This window comes from Mytilus trossulus, chromosome 9 (assembly GCF_036588685.1).
Source record: "Mytilus trossulus isolate FHL-02 chromosome 9, PNRI_Mtr1.1.1.hap1, whole genome shotgun sequence".
In the NCBI taxonomy this organism is placed as follows: domain Eukaryota; kingdom Metazoa; phylum Mollusca; class Bivalvia; order Mytilida; family Mytilidae; genus Mytilus; species Mytilus trossulus.
The window spans coordinates 51,629,158-51,650,925 of NC_086381.1; the positions used below are offsets into that span (position 1 = coordinate 51,629,158).

Below are 21,768 nucleotides of genomic sequence, written 5' to 3' on the forward strand. Positions count from 1 at the left end.
AAGAAATTTTTGGAATTTAATTTTTTAGTCGACATATTGCCATTTACTCGTAATAACAAATCGGTAATGACCATCGGTATAAAATGTGTTTACTTTAAATTTGACAATTAAGTAAAATAAACAATGTGAAACTTCTTATTTTTATTTACCTTATCTTTTTATTATAATATAATGATACAATAACCTATATGATAGCGTCTTTTGAATGAACGGTCATACCATATGAAGAGTTTAGAAGTATTAAAAGTAAACTGTAACAGAGTGTTAATTACCCCGACCATACGCGTATGGTCCAAATACTCATATGGTCCGGAACATATACTTAACACTTTCAGTTGCGAAGGTTTTTTTAATAGATTTGAAAATTAACTGAAGTAACAACAGTTTATGAAATAATCACTGATCGACAGAGATAAAAAAAATAAAAATAAACCCAGAATTGAAGAATATTTTATCACGTTTTTTAACAGAATAGTGTACTTTCTCGGATCTTTATCAAAAATCAATAGCACCTTCTTAAAATCATCATTCAAACTGATCATTGTTGATGATCTTTCAATAATCCAGAAAAAATCCTCGCAATCATTGGTATATCAATACATATTCAATTACACCGAAAATTAAAGTAATACTAACCCGGCCGTATTTATCTATCTGTCTAAATCAAGGAATATTAACGAACATAATCACCGTACCATTTATTTTTTACCGTGATTCCCATGTGAATCGTACAAAATAAATTTACAAAATACTAGAAAATTGAATTACAGGGTCTGGTTGTTTGCTCCAGAAAGGCTACCATGCGTCATTCAGAAGTCATCGCAATATATTGTTACCTTTATTATCATCACAATGAAGCAAATCAACATATGTGTCACAGATGACCGCGGATATATAACATGTGTCGAAGCAGCAATTATATCTGTCCAAATAATATAAATTAGTAATGAGGTTAGCACATACTTTTTTTATTTTCATTACAGTATACACATATATCTGATCAGTCACAGCTTAGTTGCGATTGAAAAGTATTATTTTTTTCCAATTAAAACTATGCAAGAAAAATCATAATGATCCTTGCAAAAAAAGATAATGCATTATGGAATACGAAATTTGAATTATGTATTTCATTGTACTTATGTCTTATATTGAATGTAGACTAACTAAATCCTACATCTAGTATTTTCTTTTCTTGATATATTTTCCTCAAGGATGACCCTTCCCTGTATATCATCTTTTTCCTGTGTTCATGGCTGTTTCTGGGGACGATTTTGACATTTGAGTTTGAAATATTCAGCAAGGAGCGATAAAACAGCCAAACATATCCCACCTCCAATAATATAAAAAGCAATCTGTATATCAAAAACTGCGATTGGTTTTGTTGAGGTCAGCGAAGATTCAGCACAGGATTTGTGTTGTGGCCAAACCTTTGTCATCCAGAGATCAATGAGTCCACTCTCTAGTGTTAATATGATCCTGTAATAAAACAAAAAGGATAATCTGACTTAGTTCGATCATAAACATTGACATACACATTTTCTCCGTAGTTTTCTGAATAGTGCTGAACCTTGTTTGATAATTATGTAAAAACTTATCCAAAGTATGCCTTTGCACCTTATAAACTTAATCAAACTAGTCATGTTTTTCTAGCACTCAATATTACACTTGTCATATACTTCTTCTAAAATTCTATCATGTAAATAGAAAATATGTAGGATTTTTTACATCTTGTTTCATAGTGAATTATGTTTTTGAGTGATTTGTATAACTGTCGTGTTTTTTATCAACTAAGACTAACTATATTTTAGTATATTATATATTATTTCAATCCTTTTGAAACATAATTGCCAGACATGGTACTGTTTTAGTCAAACATTTTAGAAATAACTGGTATTTGAATATTTTTTTACAAAGAGAGATAATTTTTTTGATATGCACACTGCACATTTATGACTTTTTTCAAATCTCTAGCATTTCTTGTCCCAGGAAAGTTACAAGTTTTTTAGAATTACCTACCCATCGGTAAAAATCTTCTCAAAAGGCGAATTGTTAGGTAAACCTATGGCATACGTTGAAAACATATCAGTTGATATCTTTGCTAAATCACAGCTATTTGTTACAGATATCTCATTTGGAATGTCGTCCCACAGAAAAGCATACCCTCCGTCTAACACCTTTTGTATATGTGCATCATAATCACCTCTTAGAACAGAAGGATCACTACTGCTAAATTTAAGGACTCCATCCCAAAATAATTCCCGCTCTGGTAATGCTGAATTCTGAAGAAAAAACACGTACTACATATTTGATACTAAGGTAACCACTGATATTAAAAATAATACTTTCAAACCTGTAAATAGGAAAATAGAAAAAAATTATGTGCGCTAGATTCCTGTTTTATGGTGAAGAAATCCTGAATAAATGTTCTGAAAACAGTTATAGTTATACTATAGTATGATTAACTGGCTGTTTCTGTATTGACCCTGCTATAGATAAGCGATTAGCTGTGTTGGAGCCAAGGCGCGATCAGTCGAGGGCCAATACAGCTGATAAAAAATCTCAAATGAAGAACAGCCAACTTTTAACATTTTTTGAAAATAATTTTAATTCTTTGATTAAAATAAGAGAATTTAATGTACTATAAATGCTATTACAATTCATTTTATGAAGCAACTAAAATATCCGGGAAGAATAACGCATTAAGTTTAACTATTCTCACTCTTGAATCGGCAGCGTTCTGATTGATAAACCGAAATGAAAAAGTGATAATTTTCTAATGTTTTACTCGAAAAGGCTTTAAAATATTTTCGTTTCAAGACGTTTCAAAACACGAGACATAATTTTGTTTATGTTATTTTAAGTTTAAAATACTACTATTGTATTTTATTAGGAATGCCTATAGATCTTAAACTTAATACTCGTGAGTACTGGAGTACTCAGATAAATCTTAAACGCTTGACATATTAACGAAAAACATACGTATCTTTGCAGTACTCAAACTGTACGACTACAAAATATAACTTGATTCGTGGTTTAATATGTGTATCGCTAGTTAATTTTGTTATGTGTTAATTGAACAACGAATAACGAACCACCGTTTCTTAAAAAAAACTATTTAATAGCAATTGTTGATTGTGTGTTCATGAACTGAATAACAAACATGTAAATAATACCATCAAATATGTTCAAGTCCGAATCGAGTAAATCTTTATCATCTGTTCCAACAGACTAATTATGTATTTTTTATATAACGACAAATCTCATAAATTTGATATTTCTCTTTTAGCAGATAACACTCAGGAAATAACCTTGAATATGGTTTCATAACCGGATCCACCTATGGTTCCCCATTTATACATGTCTTGTCCTACTAATCCCTCAATGCCTTCGAAAGGAAGCGTCTCTTTGGTAACACTCAAAACGGCAACAAAATTCCCGCTGTATGTCGCTACTATTACTATGCAAAATATCCACCAGCAGCTAAGGAATGTCCTTCCTGCTGTCGATGCAGCGATGTGTATACCGCCTGAAATTCAATTTGTCTACATGTATATTTAAATATGCTTTGTTATAAAAGTTGAAACGTTCATAAAGCGTGAGTAAACAAACATGAAAGAGTACTATTTCTAATAATTTTAGATGGCATACTTTGGATCGATATGTGTTAAGTGGGTACATTTCATGATTATTTCTTATTTGACTATAAACATATTTAATATGTCTGTAAACTTTTCATTTCTTGAGTAGGATTTTAGAAACTTCAGTATTAACCATCATTTCAAGTCTCTGTCTGTTTCTGAAATTTATTATTACATACTTTTGATTTTTTAACCCTGTATGCTAACATTGCCTATGTGAAATTTTAAAATTGTGTGTATGTACATTTAGCGACAAATATATGTGACAAATAAAATTTCCTGACGTCAGACACGCAAATTAATGAATGTGTTTGTAGATAGATGTTTGTGTGTTCTGTTAAATTGTTTCTTTGAAAATTTTTACACGATGATGACTTCTGTACCCATATTTTGACTATTTTATTTATTGTGTCTATTTAGTTAACGCATCATTGCAAATATAACGGAATTTGATGAGACTGTCAACAAATTGAGAGGGTTAGCGCTATAAAAACAGGTTTATTCCACCATTTTCTACATTTCAAAATGCCTGTACCAAGTCAGACAGTTTTTGTCCATTCGTTTTTTATGTGTTTTGTTATTTGATTTTGCCATGTGATTATGGACTTTCCGAATTGATTTTCCTCTAAGTTCAGTATTTTTTTTATTTCACTTTTTTCAATTAACATATCTTTTAATGTTAGCATATTGTTCGATGTCGTTATAGGAGAAAATATATTCTTCTAGCAGAGTAAATGTTCTAATATTGTCAGCTAGATTAGAGACAATGTAAATTTTGTAACAAATAGGTGAATTAAACTTTCAATAAATCAAGAATAAATTATTATAATTAATATTGTGGGTAATACTGTTCCTACCATGAGTTAAAAGTGAACCATACATATACCAAACTGACTCAGAGAATTGGTGTAGTTCCCGTATTTCCTTTTTTTCTTTGACTTTTCTGTAAAACGGGTTGTACTTTTCAAATAAGAAAAGTAAAAGTGCGCATAAAGGTACCGATATCCCGACACATAAGAATACAGTTGAACTGAAAGGGTCAAGTAGTTTAGTCCATTGTTTATCGTCAGGATCTGGCTTCTTTATCAGAATTGATGTGGATTCATAATAATAAGGCTGTGTAAAATCCATCACCATTTCCCGTTGTGAAAGAACTGTAAAAGCGGTGGCTACCATGTCAACTTCCTGTAATTTAATACGAAAAAAAATAATGCTGCATTATACGTTATCGATGGTTTTTTTCAATCCACCTAAACCAACTGACTTTAATTTGGAACAATTCAGTTTTTAGCACAGCTCTGATTCAGTGTTCGGGTTTTAATTATTCCTTTTTGGTTTTATCAGCTTTTTAACGTTTGTATTAATATGTGTTTTACTCATTTCAATGATGTTGGGATCGAGCATGCGAAACACTAATTGCTGAAATGCACATCGGGTGCAGTGAAATTGGTATCGTCAATGTTAATTCTAAAATTGAAATTGCCTTCCATAGATACTGTGTTAATCGAGGGTTTATGCCCATTATAATTAATTTGTCCAAATAAAGCTACAATACTGTTTAGACTTCCATTCAAACAGGGTTAATTGCAAGCTTATATTGTATGGTTACAAAACTGAAAAGGAGGTTACATTTTACAATTTAAAGTGTGTACCATCGAGATAAAAAAAAATACTAACTTTTCGTTGCAGTTGTCCAACCATGCCATTCCAAGTACCATTACCAGTTTCTGCACCCCAATTACCGTCGGGTGGTCCAATTAGATCATATCTATATTTTAAAACATGTATTGTCCATCAAAAGCTATAATGTAAGACAAATGCGTTAAGAATAAAAAAAATAGCAAAAAGTTACAAAATTTAACATTGTGAAATAACAGTTAGGTAGTGGAAGGTTCCATACAGGTTTCGGTCTATTTTTACGTTAAAAATATTTGAACAATCATTTTGTAAGCATTTTTCATGAATATCCAAATCAAAACGTATCAGATATACTTTTTATATGGTGGAATCTATATAAACAGGATTATTGTTGCCAACAACTTTCTTTATACTGAGTTGTCGGATCAAACATATGATCCGTTCACACTAAGACAAACAAGTGAAACTGCGAGCTACTGCTCATTGATGATACCCCCGCCGCAAGTGGATAATATTAATAGTGTAAAAATATGCAAGTGTTCGGTAAACAGGATTTTGTCGAGTGATGAATCTGAAAACGCATCACACGGTATAGCTGACTTAGATAAACCCTGAAACCAAATTTCAGAAATCCTTGTATTGTAGTTCCTGCGAAAAATGCGACGAAAAATATTCATGGGACGGACGGAATGATGGAATGATGGACTGACGGACTGACGGAAGGACAGACAGAGGTAAAACAGTATACCCCCCTTTTTTAAAGCGGGGTATAAATATCCACAAGATTATTAGAGTACTTGAAACAATCTACAATACATTTCATACGGTAAAACTGTTTGCACTTTATTCGATTAAGGTAATCTAACAATGTCAACAAAAAGGCAAAATACTTACGTGAAATTAAGACCGTCTGACAGGTGCTTCAGTAGGTCCATTGTTATACCTGTGTATGTTTTGGTTCGGTTATTCAACACGACAAATGGATACGACTTTATAAAAAAAAGAAGGATGTTACTTTAGTAGGATTAACAATTGCATCCATGTAATGTAAGGCAATAATTAAAAGTATATTGAAATATCATTAATCGATTGAGAAGACAATCAAGGCAACTATATAAACAAAAGTACATTGCATCACTTAAAATATTCTTCCCAAATCAATAATGAAATACTAAATAACAAAAGGCAAGCTTTGTACAAAAATTTATTGTGTATCATTTATTCAATTTTTTAGTACTTATGAATGGATCATTTTCACGATTATTATACAATTAAATGTTTACTTTCAAATCCACAAATGAATAGAAAGTTTATCGAAAACTAAATCTGTTCTAAGTAGTTACTATTTTGAGTTGTTTATCATCATTACATTCTCTAGCATATGAACGACAATTTAACGTTATAAAAGTTTATAAAATCTACGGTGTAAATTAATTGGAGTTGTCTATCTTAGTATGTCTTTGCAAAAACTATAGGAGTTTTGGGTCCTTGGTGCGCTTGAAGTACGTGTATCATTTGGCGTTTTCAACTTTATGATTCGGGAGTCACTGGTTGATCTTTTTTTAGAAACATGCACGCTTCTTGCGTATATTGTGTTAGGTCTGGTATCAATGATGAGCTCATTTATGCATCAATCTTTTTTTAAAGATTGAGATCAAATTAGTTTTAAAAAAATCATTTATCGCTAGTGAAATTTCTCTTCCAATTTTTGGAATGTATGGTGAATACCTTCATAACTCTTTCACACGGCAAACCGACGTAGTGTCTTGGTTTGAAAAAACAATTACAGGTACACGGCAATTTCCTTTAAACCAAAATAATTACAGTGAACTCATTCGCATCTTGTTGATTGTTAAATGGCCAGTTGTTGAAAATATCACAAACCCTACAGTAAAACTTCTACACGTTTACGAACAGATTATGGGCATTTATAATGTGTGTCAGTTGTTACAAAAAAGAGAATAATTACAATAATAAAAATAGAAAAAAAAGACAACCATGGACAGTATCTGCTTAAGACAAAATCATAAGTTTTACAAATTCTGCTTTTAAATATGCTTATTTCTGATAGTTGAAGAGAAATTCAATTACGCTTTTGTGTTTCGTGTGTCTCTATGTAATATGTTCAACAATTAACAGCCTTCTGCTCATTTATTATAATAATTAAACTTTCTACCGTTATAAAACGACAACACTTGAAATCAGCCATTAAAAATATTTAAACATTAGAAATTGATGAATCAGTAAAATATTATTTACTCTTTTGTGCAATGCAGGGCATAGTATGTGCTCCTTTTTGGTCTTCTTTTACTTTAGGGGTCCGGACATTTTTTTGGATTTTACTTTAGGGGTTCCAGTCCATAAAAGCACGGGTTTTTTTTTATAATGATATGAACAATTTAGTTCCCTACCTGTTCTTAGTGTATTTATTCATTTTAATTTAATTTTCCATAAATTTTTTTGTTGTTGTTTTAAAATGCACTTACCGTTAGTAAAATGAGTAAACATTCACCTTTTTTTATTTTTTGTAAAACAAAATTTGGGACCCCTTAAAGTAAAACAGTGCTATTATGCTTTCATTTCTTTAGGGGTCCCACACCCTATATACAAGCCATAAACCATATAAAGGTAATTTAACAGGGACCCCTTAAGTAAAAGAGTGCTATAATACTTTCATTTACTTAAGGGGTTCCACAACCTATATACAAGCTTTAAACCATGTAAAGATTATTAGATAGGGATCTGTGAAGTAATAGAGTGCTATAATGCTTTAATTTACTTTATATGCTTTAGGGGTCCCACAAGCCATATACAAGCCAAACCATATAAACAGTTTTGATAAAACAGACATACGTGTTTCTCGTTTCTCGTTTTGTTTATATAGATTAGACCGTTGGTTTTCCCGTTTGAATGGTTTTACACTAGTAATTTTGGGGCCCTTTATAGCTTGTTGTTCGGTGTGAGCCAAGGCTCCGTGTTGAAGGCCGTACTTTAAGCTATAATGGTTTAATTTTTAAATTGTTATTTGGATGGAGAGTTGTCTCATTGGCACTCACACCACATCTTCCTATATCTATATACAATCCATACAACAGAATATATAATATTACAATGACAAAATGTATTTAAATACACTATACATTGTGGGACCCTCCATTTTTCAACAGTAATGTCGGGACCCCTAAAGTAAAAGAAGGCCCACTTTTTTGTGCAACAGAGTATAATTCCAAATATTTTTGTCTATTGATCTACATGTTGTGTGTACTTGAATATTGTATATGTTATAAGCGCGACTTATGCCATCACGTATGCAGTAACTGACTTACGGGTATTGTGCTGACCAGGAACTTTCTTTTATTAAAACCAAACTTCGCATTTGGAAATATTTCATTATCTGTTAGTTTACTTCCATTTGATTTTACACCCGTTAAACCACGTCGGTCCTGGTGCCACATTAGCGTATACATTGGAAACCAAGTGCAGTTATATGCTTGGCGTGAACACGGCTTTTTCTAAAACACAAGCAAGCTATTTTTCAAATGTATATAGAACTTACTTTAACTTTTTTTTTTATCTTTATTCAATTCTTCAACATATATATACAACAGATATATTACATGTTACACAAAAATATCACAAGGCAATGTTTTTTAGTATAATCACATATATAATCAGCAAAATAATTTGAAATTAAATGTTATGACATCTTCGGTTTCTTGTACCAGAATATTATTCTTTAAAAAGTGTTTCTCAAAAACAATTCTCATTGAGAACTTTAACTATTAAAGTTATAAAATGTCTGGTACGATTTATTCTTGTGAAACGTCTGTAAAGCCATAAAAATACACTCTTAATTAAAAGGTATTGAAACAGTTACACAACAGCAAAAGCTCAGCAAAATCATATATGAATAATGAAAAACAAGTCTCGAATAAGAACACACTCCATTATCCTATGAATATATCTACAGCTACATTGTATATGATCTGATTAACTGTAACACAGAAATTGTTTAATATTTAACATAAAAAGTCGCCTACCAATCATTGTAAAAAGTCATATTTTTAGACGAACATAATTCATAATCTCTGTACAAATTTTTGACACATTTTATAATCGAAGCGATTTGTAGCCTGGTTGATTGTATTTGGCCATATCTTTTGTTTTAGGGCTGGATGGTTGCCTCTGGGTGTCTTAGAATTTATTTTCAACAGAGAACCATTCCGGCGTTATTTGCTTATGTACATGTATCTTATGGTCGTTTTTTTCCGAAACGTATTACATATTTCATAATTTTAACAAAAGCGACCATTTATAAAGAAATAAATAGAAAAATACGGAAATAAGAAAAGAATGAAAACAAATACCTTTTCCTTTAACATGTGGCTGTTTTCTAATGTTTTCAATTGCGATGAGAAAAATTGAATCACTGCAATATTGTCGAATGGAATATGATTGTCTTCTAAAATCATCACATCTTTGTCATCAAATATTCCAACCAGCCATCTTGAAAAATGGAGAAGTGAATTTCGCAAGATATTTGTTCGATTATGATCAAAAGGCTGCAAAAATAAAGTTAGTAATAAGAATGTATGTATATTATACTATACAAAACTGCAGTATTCCTTTACAACTCGCGTACGGAGAATATACATTTGTACTTTTGATCTGACGGGATAGTATAGGGCTAGCATTCCGTGCATGTTTACACCCATATATGGTCGCCACTTACAAACAAGCTACTGAAATAATTGTTAAATATAGTAACTATGAAGTTGTGTCGTTAAATTTCAATGACCTGCATTATTATTAGGTTGACTTTTCCTTCAGATATGACACTGGGATACATCCAATTGCCATAACCTCAATGTTGTACTTCTTTTCTCGTAACGGCCGTTATTGATTTAATCTGATTAGCAGATGTTAATTACTTATAAGAAATAGAACGGACACAATAAGATGCACACCAAATGTTACTATATCGGGCCATCAGCATGTCTATTGTAACTGAGTTTAAAGGTGACACATACCGATACAGGGAGATGTACAAATCAGCTGAACGATTTAATTAGTAATACGTTTTATTGTTAAAGAATTTTAAATTATTAAGCTTCACAATGATCAAAATTAGTGTTTGTATATATAGCCAATACATTTTTTTCCGAGAAAGTGTATGGTTCAGGTTTTTTATTTTTATTTTTTGTATGTTCTTATTAAACTGACCAAAATTAAAATTTAACAAAGTTGTATGAAAAAAAATCGGTCCAAATTAGTGTTTGTCAAGGTTTTTTGCACTACCTTGAACCATATTACGGATAATTCTTGTGTTTCATCTTAAACTTCGTTATAAGACTTTGCTGTTGTAACAAGATACTGGACATTAAGAAGTTATGGTCGAGTATACCTGTGAGTTGGTCAATTGGTTAGAAGAAATGATCATGTAAATCATAATGTCCACATGTTGCTACTTTACAAATCATGTATGCAACATTTCTGGAAATGAACAAAACTAAAGAACATGATTGCTAATTTTTTTCTGTGTTTTCCGCATTCAATTTGATACACTGTAATATTTTAATTATATAGTAAAAACATTAGTTTATTTTTTCTCATACATGTACATGCATCAGACGACAAAAATAACCTTATCTAAATTAACAACTTTTTATAATAACAACCTGAACAAAACAGTGCGACGTGAGATACTATTACAATTCTATATATTTGCAAATGGTTTCATTATAAATTGCATGCTCATGACTTGAATTACCTGTTTTAAGAATGATGTACATGATTCTAAACTACACAAAACCGTTATGTTTAGCAGAAAAGAAGCATGTGTATTTTTACTGAGAACGTCGTCTATCTTTGATGATGTCATTTCCTCCATAGAATACACAACAGCATACTTTCCGGTAACTGACAAGCTATGCTGAAGTTCTAATGCTTTGTATTCTGAAATATACAACAATAAATGACCAAGTACATAATATTCACTGTATACTAAGTGTTTTATTTTCTAATCAAATAAATAAAACAGTAAGAAGCATTCAAAATCTGAAAAAAAACTCAATAGAATAGCCTGGACGTCTAATGTCAACTTTTCTCGAGGATGTTGTAACCCGGCTTTTTTTAATTCCTTTTTCAAAACTTGACAATAGCAATTTGCGACAGTAAAGACTGAAAGAAATCATTCTAATACCGACACACTAAATACTGCCGCCTCCGGGTGCTGGATGTTATCCGCTGTGTTGAACCCCAATTGGTTGTCTTTTGCTATGCTCTGATATTTGGTCGGATTGTTGTCTCTTTGACACATTCACCGTTTCCCTTCTCAATTTTGCTGATAAAATGTTGCCATTAACGAAAGACAGTTTATGAGCAGCAATCCGCTTTAATTTGAAAACTTAAATACGAATGAATGACATAAACATATATGATTTCTCGAGTGTTGGTTACTCGATGTCCAGTGGTAAATATTTCATGCATGAAAAAATGAACAAACTAACCACACATACAGTACTATAGGTCATATATAAAGACCATTCACAATTAAGGTCTAGGAAATACTAACTGGAAATAAACTACTAGTTCGTATATAGTGGATAGGACGAGAACTTATATCCTTCAACATGCCACCTACGGACTTTCAAAGAGGTGGTACAATGGTCACTAACGTGCAGATAGTGTACCAATATATCTACACGGGGAGTCGTATTTAACGATCCATTAACTGACCGGACGTGTACATACAAACAGTCAAACCACTATTGTTAGAGTTATACTGCCGGTCGTGAGAAGTTTAAGAGTGACGATATTTCTTTCCCTCAGTCGTCCTTGGGATAAAAAATATATGTTTTATAAAATAAGATAAAATGAAACAGTTGAATTATTTACTGTTTATTGTTCCTTTTTCGTAATTATGTTTTGACGATGAATATTTCTATTATATATGCTATTATTCAATAATAATGATATTGATAAAGCTAATTACGTTCGTTTATTTGAAACAGGAAGCAATGTTTGTATGAGGGTATTATATCATTTCAAAGATTATCTCTTCTATATAATATTTTGGTCGATAAATACAAATAAATAGTTAAATGAACATTATTTCTTTAAATGTACACGCAAACAGTTAAAATTATGTTTTGCAAAGTAACATCTGTAATCGCTTAGGATATGGATTTGAAGTAAACACTTTTCTTCCGATACTTAAAAGCGTCTGAAACGCGCTCAAACGCAAACATTTTTAAAGGCAGGAAGATATGGGCCGCATTTCTTTCTTACCAAAATTCTGTAAACCTTGTGTCGCGTTTGTTGCTGTTAACTAAATGCTACATAAGTAAAAACAAATACATCGTTAAACAAGTCTCTAATGTCCTAAAATATCACATGACCTAAAAGAGTTTGAACATAATTATATAGATATAGGAAGATGTGGTGTGAGTGCCAATGAGACAACTCTCCATTCAAATAACAATTTAAAAAGTAAACCATTATAGGTTAAAGTACGGCCTTCAACACGGAGCCTTGGCTCACACCGAACATCAAGCTATAAAGGGCTCCAAAATTACTAGTGTAAAACCATTCAAACGGGAAAACCAACGGTCTAATCTATATAAATATTCACATTCTGACTTTTTAAATGCCCATTTAATTAGGTGGGTGATTTTTTTCTTAATGAGAATGTGAGGCAATTTGGTATACAGGGAAGAAAAATCAAAACTTCCAACAGATTCAAAATCACCAATATAACCATTCAATTTATCAAGTCTCTCCTAAAACATGTATATTTAATACAATTTCTTAAGTTATTTTAATCATTCAACCTGTTTTAATTGAAAGCTAATAAACTAATATTTACAATCAAATCTAAAAAAAAAATGATACTATTTCACCTATTAAGTATATAAACAGGGGGTTTTCTTTCCTCAATGGTTATTTTTAGTATCTCTATCTCTCAGTCTCTCCCTCTCTCACACACACTCACCCTCTCTCCCACACACTCTCTCTATCACACTGACACAGTCTCTATCACATTCACAGTCTCTCTCTCACTCACAGTCTCTCTCTCACACAGTCTCTCTCCCACATTCTGTCTATCACTCTCACACAGTCTCTCCCTCCCTGACTCTTTCTATCACACACTTTCTCTCACTCACACAGTATTTCCCTCTCTCACACAGTCTCTCCCTCCTTCACACTCTCTCTGTCTCCCTCACACACATTCATTCTCTCTCCCTCACTCTCTCTATCACTATAACACACCATTTCTCTATCACTATCACAAACTCTCTCTTTCTCACTCAAACACAGTGTCTCTATCACACACACCTTCTCTCTCTCCCTCACACACACCTTCTCTCTCTCCCTCACACACACCTTCTCTCTCTCCCTCACACACGCCTTCTCTCTCTCCCTCACACACACCTTCTCTCTCTCCCTCACATTCACCCTCTCTCTATCACAAATTCTCTCTCTCTCATTCAATCACAGTATCTCCCTCACACACACACACACTCTCTCTCGCACACTGTTAGACATTGACAGAAAGAGTGTGTGAAAGAAAGTAAGAAAGAGTGTGTGAGAGAAAGTAAGAAATAGTGTGAGAGAGAAAGCAAGAGTGTGTGAGAAAAGTAAAAGAGAGTATGAAAGAGATCGAAGGGAAAAATCAGTGTAAGAAAATTAAATTAAAAAATGAGAGAAAGAGAAAGTGTGAAACAGAAAGTGAGAAAAAAAAGGAAATTGAAAGAAAGGTTTAAATAATAAAGAGAATGACTGAAGGTAGGAAGAGATTCGTTCCAAAATAATTTCTTCGAAGCCAGAAGAAATTACACCTTGTGGAGGTGCACGGCTAAAGCAGTAACGGGTTCTCCTCCATCGGCGCTGCAAATTAATACAGTCCATTGGCGAGAACACCACTGCCTACCAGAATTTTAGAAGGATTGGCGCCCTAACCTTCAGTTCCCTTCATTAGGTCAGAGCGCATTCCTACACTCTGAATGAATAATTTTATCTAAATAAATATATAATGCAATTTTCGGTGTTTTTTATTTCTCAGTCTTGCAATTTTACCTTTGGGAAGGAACTCGTTGATATGTTAATTGTATTTGTATATAGATAGTTTATCACTCTATTGAATTTATAAGTTTAATAGATTAAAAAATGTTTTGTTTTTCAAATATTTTAAAATAATTCAAATGAACATGATAATGGGTGGTAACTTCAGTTTTTAAATATTTACTACAAATAAAATATAACACGTGTTTCCAGGCTATTCAAGTGAGATAATTGAATAATTAACACAAAGCACAAACAACACTCACTTTTACCTATCTAAGGCCGCATTTCTTTCTAACCCAAATTTTGTAAACGTTGTGTCGCGTTTGTTGTTGTTTTCTAAACGCTACAAAAGTAGAAACAAATATATTGTTTAATAAGTCTTTACTGACCCTGTATGAACTTTCAATAAGGCATGCACATATTGTTGGTAAACAGACTTTTTTTACAAACGTAGAAACAAATACTTCGTTTAATCAGGTTGAAGTTAGAAACAAATGCAGCGTTTGTTCTAACGAACGACAAACGATAAACTGCAGACGCATTTTTAGCGTTTGCACAGTTTGTCTGTTTGTGTAAACTTTACAAACGTACATGTATGTTTGAAGGAAATGATCAAAACATGTGCGCGTTTAGCCGTTTGCATCGTTTGTGTTAGAAAGAAATGCACCCATGATTTTGTATTCATGTAAGAAGCTTTATGAACAAAAAGAAACTAAAAGGAATAGCAAAATACAGGTCGCATTTCTTTCTTACCACAGTTTTGTAAACGTTGTGTCGCGTTTGTTGCTGTTTACTAAACGCTACATAAGTAAAAACAAATACATCGTTTAATAAGTCTCTAATGACCCTGTTCGAACTTCCAATAAAGCATGCACATGTTGTTGGTAAACAGACTTCGTTTTATCAGGTTGAAGTTAGAAACAAATGCAGCATTTGTACTAAACTGCAGACGCATTTTTACATTGCACAGTTTGTCTTTTTGCGTAAACTTTACAAACGTATGTTTGAAAGAAATAATCAAAACGTGTGCGCGCTTAGCCGTTTGCATCGTTTGTGTTAGAAAGAAATGCACCCATGATTTCGTATTCATGTAAGGTGCTTTATGAACAAAAAGAAACTAAAAGGAATAGCAAAATATAAAACTACACTTTGACTGAGGGAGTTATTCATCAGTTTCTGACGTATTGTTTTAAATTCATAAATGGAGAGTTTCTGATTTTGTTTTTATAAGTCGTGTTAATATGGAAACATGTACTACTGGATTGGTGATACGATCGGGGACTAACAATACACCAGCAGTGGTATCGACCCAATGATCGAGTTCTTCGAAGCGCGTTTCTTGATTTGCTTCCATAATTAAATTCATCAAAGACTTTACATTAAATAAAGATACAAAGGTCTTTATGAAGAAGAAAAAATAACAATTAAAAGACAAAGAAGCCATTGGAATACCAGTTTCTGTTGTAAAATTGATATGCCTAACATGGTTGTATACTTTATTAATTAAGCATGTATCACTGATGCAACAAATCGTCTTCAAAGTTTTACCGAAATGATCGAAGAAAACCTGCATAAACAATTTACAACGCCTTCTGTTATGATTTCAAACTTATTCCATGTTATTTGGTTTCTGATTGAAAGACTGAAAGACTGAAACTAATATTAAAGAAGCTTTTGAAGGTTGTATTTCTAAGGAAAGGAAACCATTAAACATTTTCGATTGAAATAACAACATGAGATTGATCTTGAAGAGTTTAATAACAAACGTGAAAGCAGCCATTTGTGTAGTGATCCAAACTTGATTCTTATCTTTTAAAAAGATAAAAGTTGTCTTGAAGTAATGGTCTTTTTATGCTGAATTCAAAAATTGTCATGCATCTTATAAAACCCAATAAACATTTTGTGCGTGTGTAAAAGATTTCATGTTTGAGAAATCTGCACGCGGAAATACCAACTAACTGATGAGGTAGACTTTTTTTACTTCCGGTGACAAAGAAAATATAATAACGGCAGACAAGCACATGATTTGTACTTGACCAACAAACTGAGCTGACTTTTTCTTACTACATGTATAATACATCATAATATTTCAAACATGTCACCCTACCCGGACATAATATTCTAATGTCCGCGCCGCCAATTCTTTGCTCTTACTTTTGAGAGCAGCATACTCAGTGGTGAAGCAGAAAATACCAATTTAGTCTTAAGTTTTGACACGTCATGCATGGTTTCGAACCAACGACCTTTTGCACTCGAGCCAGTCTAGGCGAACACGCTACCATAATACCTATAATCATTGTTATAGTTATCCAGAGAACACCAAATGGCTGTCATCAACATGAAAGTTTTAAACGAATACGCATCTTTAACCGAATACAATCATTCAAAAATGTGCATTGTCGGCTTAACAAAACGTTATAGGCCTATGTATGCATATACTAACGTCAAATTTGAAAACATTAAAAAAAAATATAAGACATAACTTTTTATATAAATTTTGGTAACGATGCGCATACAATTCACAAAAATATATACAATCAACTGTGATTATAAATTGTTACTATATATACTGACCGACTTTAGAAACGCAACACTAGATTATTTTTGTGTTATTTTTTAATTAAAGTGTCCACGTCAAAAGCGATGACTGCATGTTACAAACGCCAAAATAATTGTCAGAAAGGTCAACAAATTATGTCTTACATGTTTTGGGTTCTGTTTTACACCTTCTGGTTTTGCATTTGTTCAACCCATTAATTGGTTTTGGCAATTATGCGGTTGGAACTTGAGGGCTTTTAAAGTTTTCCTTCAGTCGATTCTTTGGCAATTCCGTTGATGGGAAACTTTTATGGCATGAATCTGTACTCAAAGGCACTCGGCAATTTGATTAGCAGTTGACGTTGCGGCCGTAAACATGTCTGGCAAATGACGTTGCGTTATCAAATTCTGTTGACGTTTCATTGTCTCTAAACGTTTATTTGTTCATTGATGGCCAGGAACAAATCTCGTCTACTTGTATCGTTGTCGGAAGGACAGTAGGACGAGTTTCTGAAGTCATACGGTATGGTCGCAGCACGATTATGTTTTAATGCTTGCAGTATTCTTAAGGGGTATTTCAGTTTTTTTGTTTCTCAGTCTGTGCAAAATGGAGATGTAACATTTTTAAACTGGTTTAAGTGAGGTAAAGGATTGGAAGAACTGTTTCACAAAGCAAAACAACTGAAACAATCTTTCATGAGACCAACATTTCGCTTTAAGAAATTCGGGCGACTTCAAAAACTCGGTTTGTTCAATTACCACAGTTAAGTCAGATTTTGATTTTTTGTACGGAGAAAGAAGTATGATAAGCATGCAAAGTAGTTGTAAGAAAATCAAACACGATTTGGTAAAAAAAAATCAACAAAATGAGTATTACGTTTCTAAAGCCGTTCAGTATATTATTGAATGTCTTTGACTTAGTACATTTTCAATATTGAAACAATTTGAACTTTTCATTTAAATATCATGTCAATAAATACCTCTACGTTTTTATTCAGAATATTTATTTGATTAATATCCAGAGGGTGTTAAAAAAATATTTGTATTGACTTAATTTAACCAAAACAACTTACTTTACTTGTGTTTACTTTGAATTATTATGTTTAGTCAATGGTATACAAATACTTTAATAAACAATCAATTATGGTGAAGACTAAGGAATGTGTTAGGTACGATAAATGTAGACATATAATTAACACTGAAGCGTTAATATATACAAAATATTGGAAATTCACACTTGTTTTGTAATGTATAAAATAAATTTATTTCATTTTACAAACACAATACTATGTTTCGTAGTGTAAAAGTGCATTACTTCAGCTTTCATAAAACATTGAAAAAATATGCTTTCGAAATTTAAATATGATTTCAAAATAAAAACGTGCTATTCTTTTATTTATCATGTTTATAGGCCAGTTCTAAAGAATAAACATTAACATAGTTATACAAGTTTAAAGTTTATAGGCCAGTTCTAAAGAATAAACATTAACATAGTTATACAAGTTTAAAGATTTCCAATTCTTTATTAGAATACTGTATTTGATTTTTTTCTTTATAATTTAGCTTTTTTGAATAGCAATAACGAGGACGACGTATTTAGCATCACTAATGCGATTGAAGATATGTCGTTTTAATGATGTTTTGAAATTGTTTAAGGCAAAATATAAAAGATGGTAACTAGCTAGCACTTCGACTATGATAATTTAACTTCCTAAGTGTACGTAAAACATAATATATAGATATAAGAAGATGTGGTATGAATGCCAATGATACAACTCTCCATCCAAGTCACAATTTATATAAGTAAACATTATAGGTCTCCAACACGGAGCCTTGACTCACATCGACCAGCAAGCTATAAAGGGCTCACACAATGATAAGTCTAAAACTATTCACACGGGAAAACAAACGGTCTCATCTATATGAAAAAACCGAGAACCGAGAAACACGTATAAACCACATCAACAAACGACAACTACTGATTATTAGATTCCTGACTTAGAACAAATTTGCTCCGGTGGGTATAGATATAGGAAGATGTGGTGTGAGTGCCAATGAGACAACTCTCCATCCAAATAACAATTTAAAAAGTAAACCATTATAGGTTAAAGTACGGCCTTCAACACGAAGCCTTGGCTCACACCGAACAACAAGCTATAAAGTGCCCCAAAATTACTAGTGTAAAACCATTCAAACGGGAAAACCAACGGTCTAATCTATATAAACAAAACGAGAAACGAGAAACACGTACATGTATATATTACATAAACAAACGACAACTACTGTACATCAGATTCCTGACTTAGGACAAATGCAAACATTTGCAGCGGGATTAAACGTTTTAATGGTTCCAAACCTTCTCCCTTTTTCTGAAACAATAGCATAACATCACAACATAGAAAAGCATACGATAAAATATCAATTGACAGACTTAACTCAATCAAAAAACGTATGATTACACAATGAACGAATAAATTTGATCTGCGATATCTGAATACAAATGCACAGTTAATTAAATATTAGCGACAAACATTCATGACCAAAAAGCTAACAAACAAATTCAAACACAGGACATTACTGAGAATACGTATAGGTTATAACATGCCCTTTTCCATATTGGCCCAGGTATCATACCGAGACTCCCATATCGGCCTCGATGCTTTAGCCGAGTGCCGATATGGGTCGAGGTTTTGAGGTTATTGCATATATAAAATGTAAGGTATGCATAACAAATATGTGATAAAGTTTTATACATCGAATGATATGCTATAGATGAAATGAAAATATAAAGGAAAGTGATAGCATTTCTCCAACTTACCAGAATGTACTGATATTGTAATAAGATAAAATGTATATTGAAATGATAGGTCTCCAAGCTAGAGTAGATAGATAGAATTTCTAAATAATATATGAGAAGTATCTTGAATAAAGCACTGTCATAATATAGTATTAGTTAGGATAAGTTACATGCAAGACCCAATAGATTTGTTCATTTAGATAAAATCCGTTACTAATGATCTGGAAGAAATTTCATTATAACTATTCCTTTAGGAATTTCTTAGCTTAATGTGGAAATTTACTCAAGAAAAAAAATCTTTAAATCAACCTAGCAATAAAGACGGCATAAAAATTGTCCTTTCATTGATTTTGATATTTCAGTTTCACACCGAAAATTGCATATATCAATTGAAGACAGAAGAAACGATTTTCCCTTTCCTGACCGGGATGTACATAATTATGTATTCAGTGTGTATATTTTCTTACTTGGTGTATATTGTTTTTATGTTATTTGTTTATGCGTGCATGTGTTTTTACCACCCTATTAAGTTTATACCCATTTGCCCTTGATGTCTGTCGCTAGTCAGAATGCTGTAATTCAAAGATTATCGTTTGTTAATGTTTGTCATAATTGTTTTCTCTAAAGCGTCGTTTTATAGATTAAGTCGCTAGTTTTCTTGTTTGAACAGTTTTCTTTTTGCATGTCGGGGTCTTCTATCTCAGTCTTCTATAGTTGCAAATACTGTATGGGTCTCATTGTTAAAGGTCATAATTGCTTACATCCACATCATTTGAACCATGTCGGATAGTTGTGTTATTAGTTTTCAAACCCTATCTTCTTATTTTAACACCAAAAACAGAAAAAGACATAACAGTTTTTTTTCTTTAAAAAGTCATCGGAATAAAGACAAAGAAATGTATTTTTTTATTTGAGTGCGCATGTCGATTTAATGAATCATGCTCATAATATGAACTGCAAGTTTAAAACTTATTAGGCCGTTAGTTTTCTGAATTCAATTGTTTCATATTTTTCATGTCGGGGCCTTTAAAAGCCGGCTATACGTTATGGATTTTCCTCATTGTTGAAAGCTGTACGTTTGCCTATAATTGCTTACTTCCACTTTATCTAAACTTTGGTAAATAGTTGTCTATTTGGCACATTCTCTTACATTAATACTAATTATATAAGTGCGAGGTTTGACATATCACAAAATCAGGTTCAACCTTTAAAAATGTTTTAACGTTGCGTCATTTGTTTTCTCTTATTTTTAAGTGTAAATTAACATTGGGATTTTGTCTGATGCTCGGTCCGTTTCTGTGTGTGTTACATTTTAGTGTTATGCCGTTGTTCTCCTCTTATATTTAATGCGTTTCCCTCGGTTTTAGTTTGTTACCCCGATTTTGTTTTTTGTCCATGAATTTATGAGTTTTAAACAGCGGTATACTACTGTTGCCTTTATTTATATAAATGTTATTTCAGGGATAAAATAATTTGCCATTATAAATAGAAATTTAAGGTAGTATATGAATGAATACTCTGTTCAATGAATTCATTTACATGAATCTATAACTAACATACTAATATTTCATATTCAGCACGTACAACTTTGGTTGTCACTCATTTTTTGCATTAAAAAAGTTGTCATGAACTTACCGGTATTTTTGTCATAAATAATGCAAACTGAAGTCCATTCTAGATGGGTAATCACAGAAATCAAAGTAAGTGTAACAATATTTGTTTTGAATGGATATATAGAACTCCACGCTGGTGGATGGCATCCTTGTAATGATATATCACTTGTGTTCGTCATCTCAGAAAGGTTATACTGCCGGAAAGCAAGTATAAGATTAAAATCGTTAACCATAATTCATTTTATATTTAAGTTATCGAAAATGAATAACTTTGTATTTGATATAACAATCATTGGATATCAATGGAACAAATTCTTTGCAGTAATTAAATGCCTTTTCTCATTAAACAGTTAAAACAGGGAATGTCCGATAAGCTAAATCTTTGGACAACTAGTTTGCGTAAGTCTTTTACCTTTGTCATATGCTTGCGTACAGATAAGGTTGAGGGCACAAAATTATACTCGGAACAAAATCAACA

General features: G+C 32.2%; 1 protein-coding gene across 1 annotated transcript; it reads right to left on the reverse strand.

The window, feature by feature from the left end:
- Positions 1–888: 888 nt before the first annotated feature.
- On the reverse strand, positions 889–21,469 carry LOC134684740 (probable glutamate receptor). The gene is made up of 10 exons (XM_063544046.1): positions 21,313–21,469; positions 11,047–11,231; positions 9,644–9,838; positions 8,603–8,788; positions 6,171–6,265; positions 5,316–5,406; positions 4,496–4,823; positions 3,309–3,526; positions 2,017–2,279; positions 889–1,476 (listed from the first exon to the last, which is right to left on the reverse strand). The coding sequence occupies exons 1-10, from the start codon at positions 21,467–21,469 to the stop codon at positions 1,248–1,250; spliced, it is 1,947 nt and encodes a 648-aa protein (XP_063400116.1). The 3' UTR covers positions 889–1,247.
- Positions 21,470–21,768: the final 299 nt, after the last annotated feature.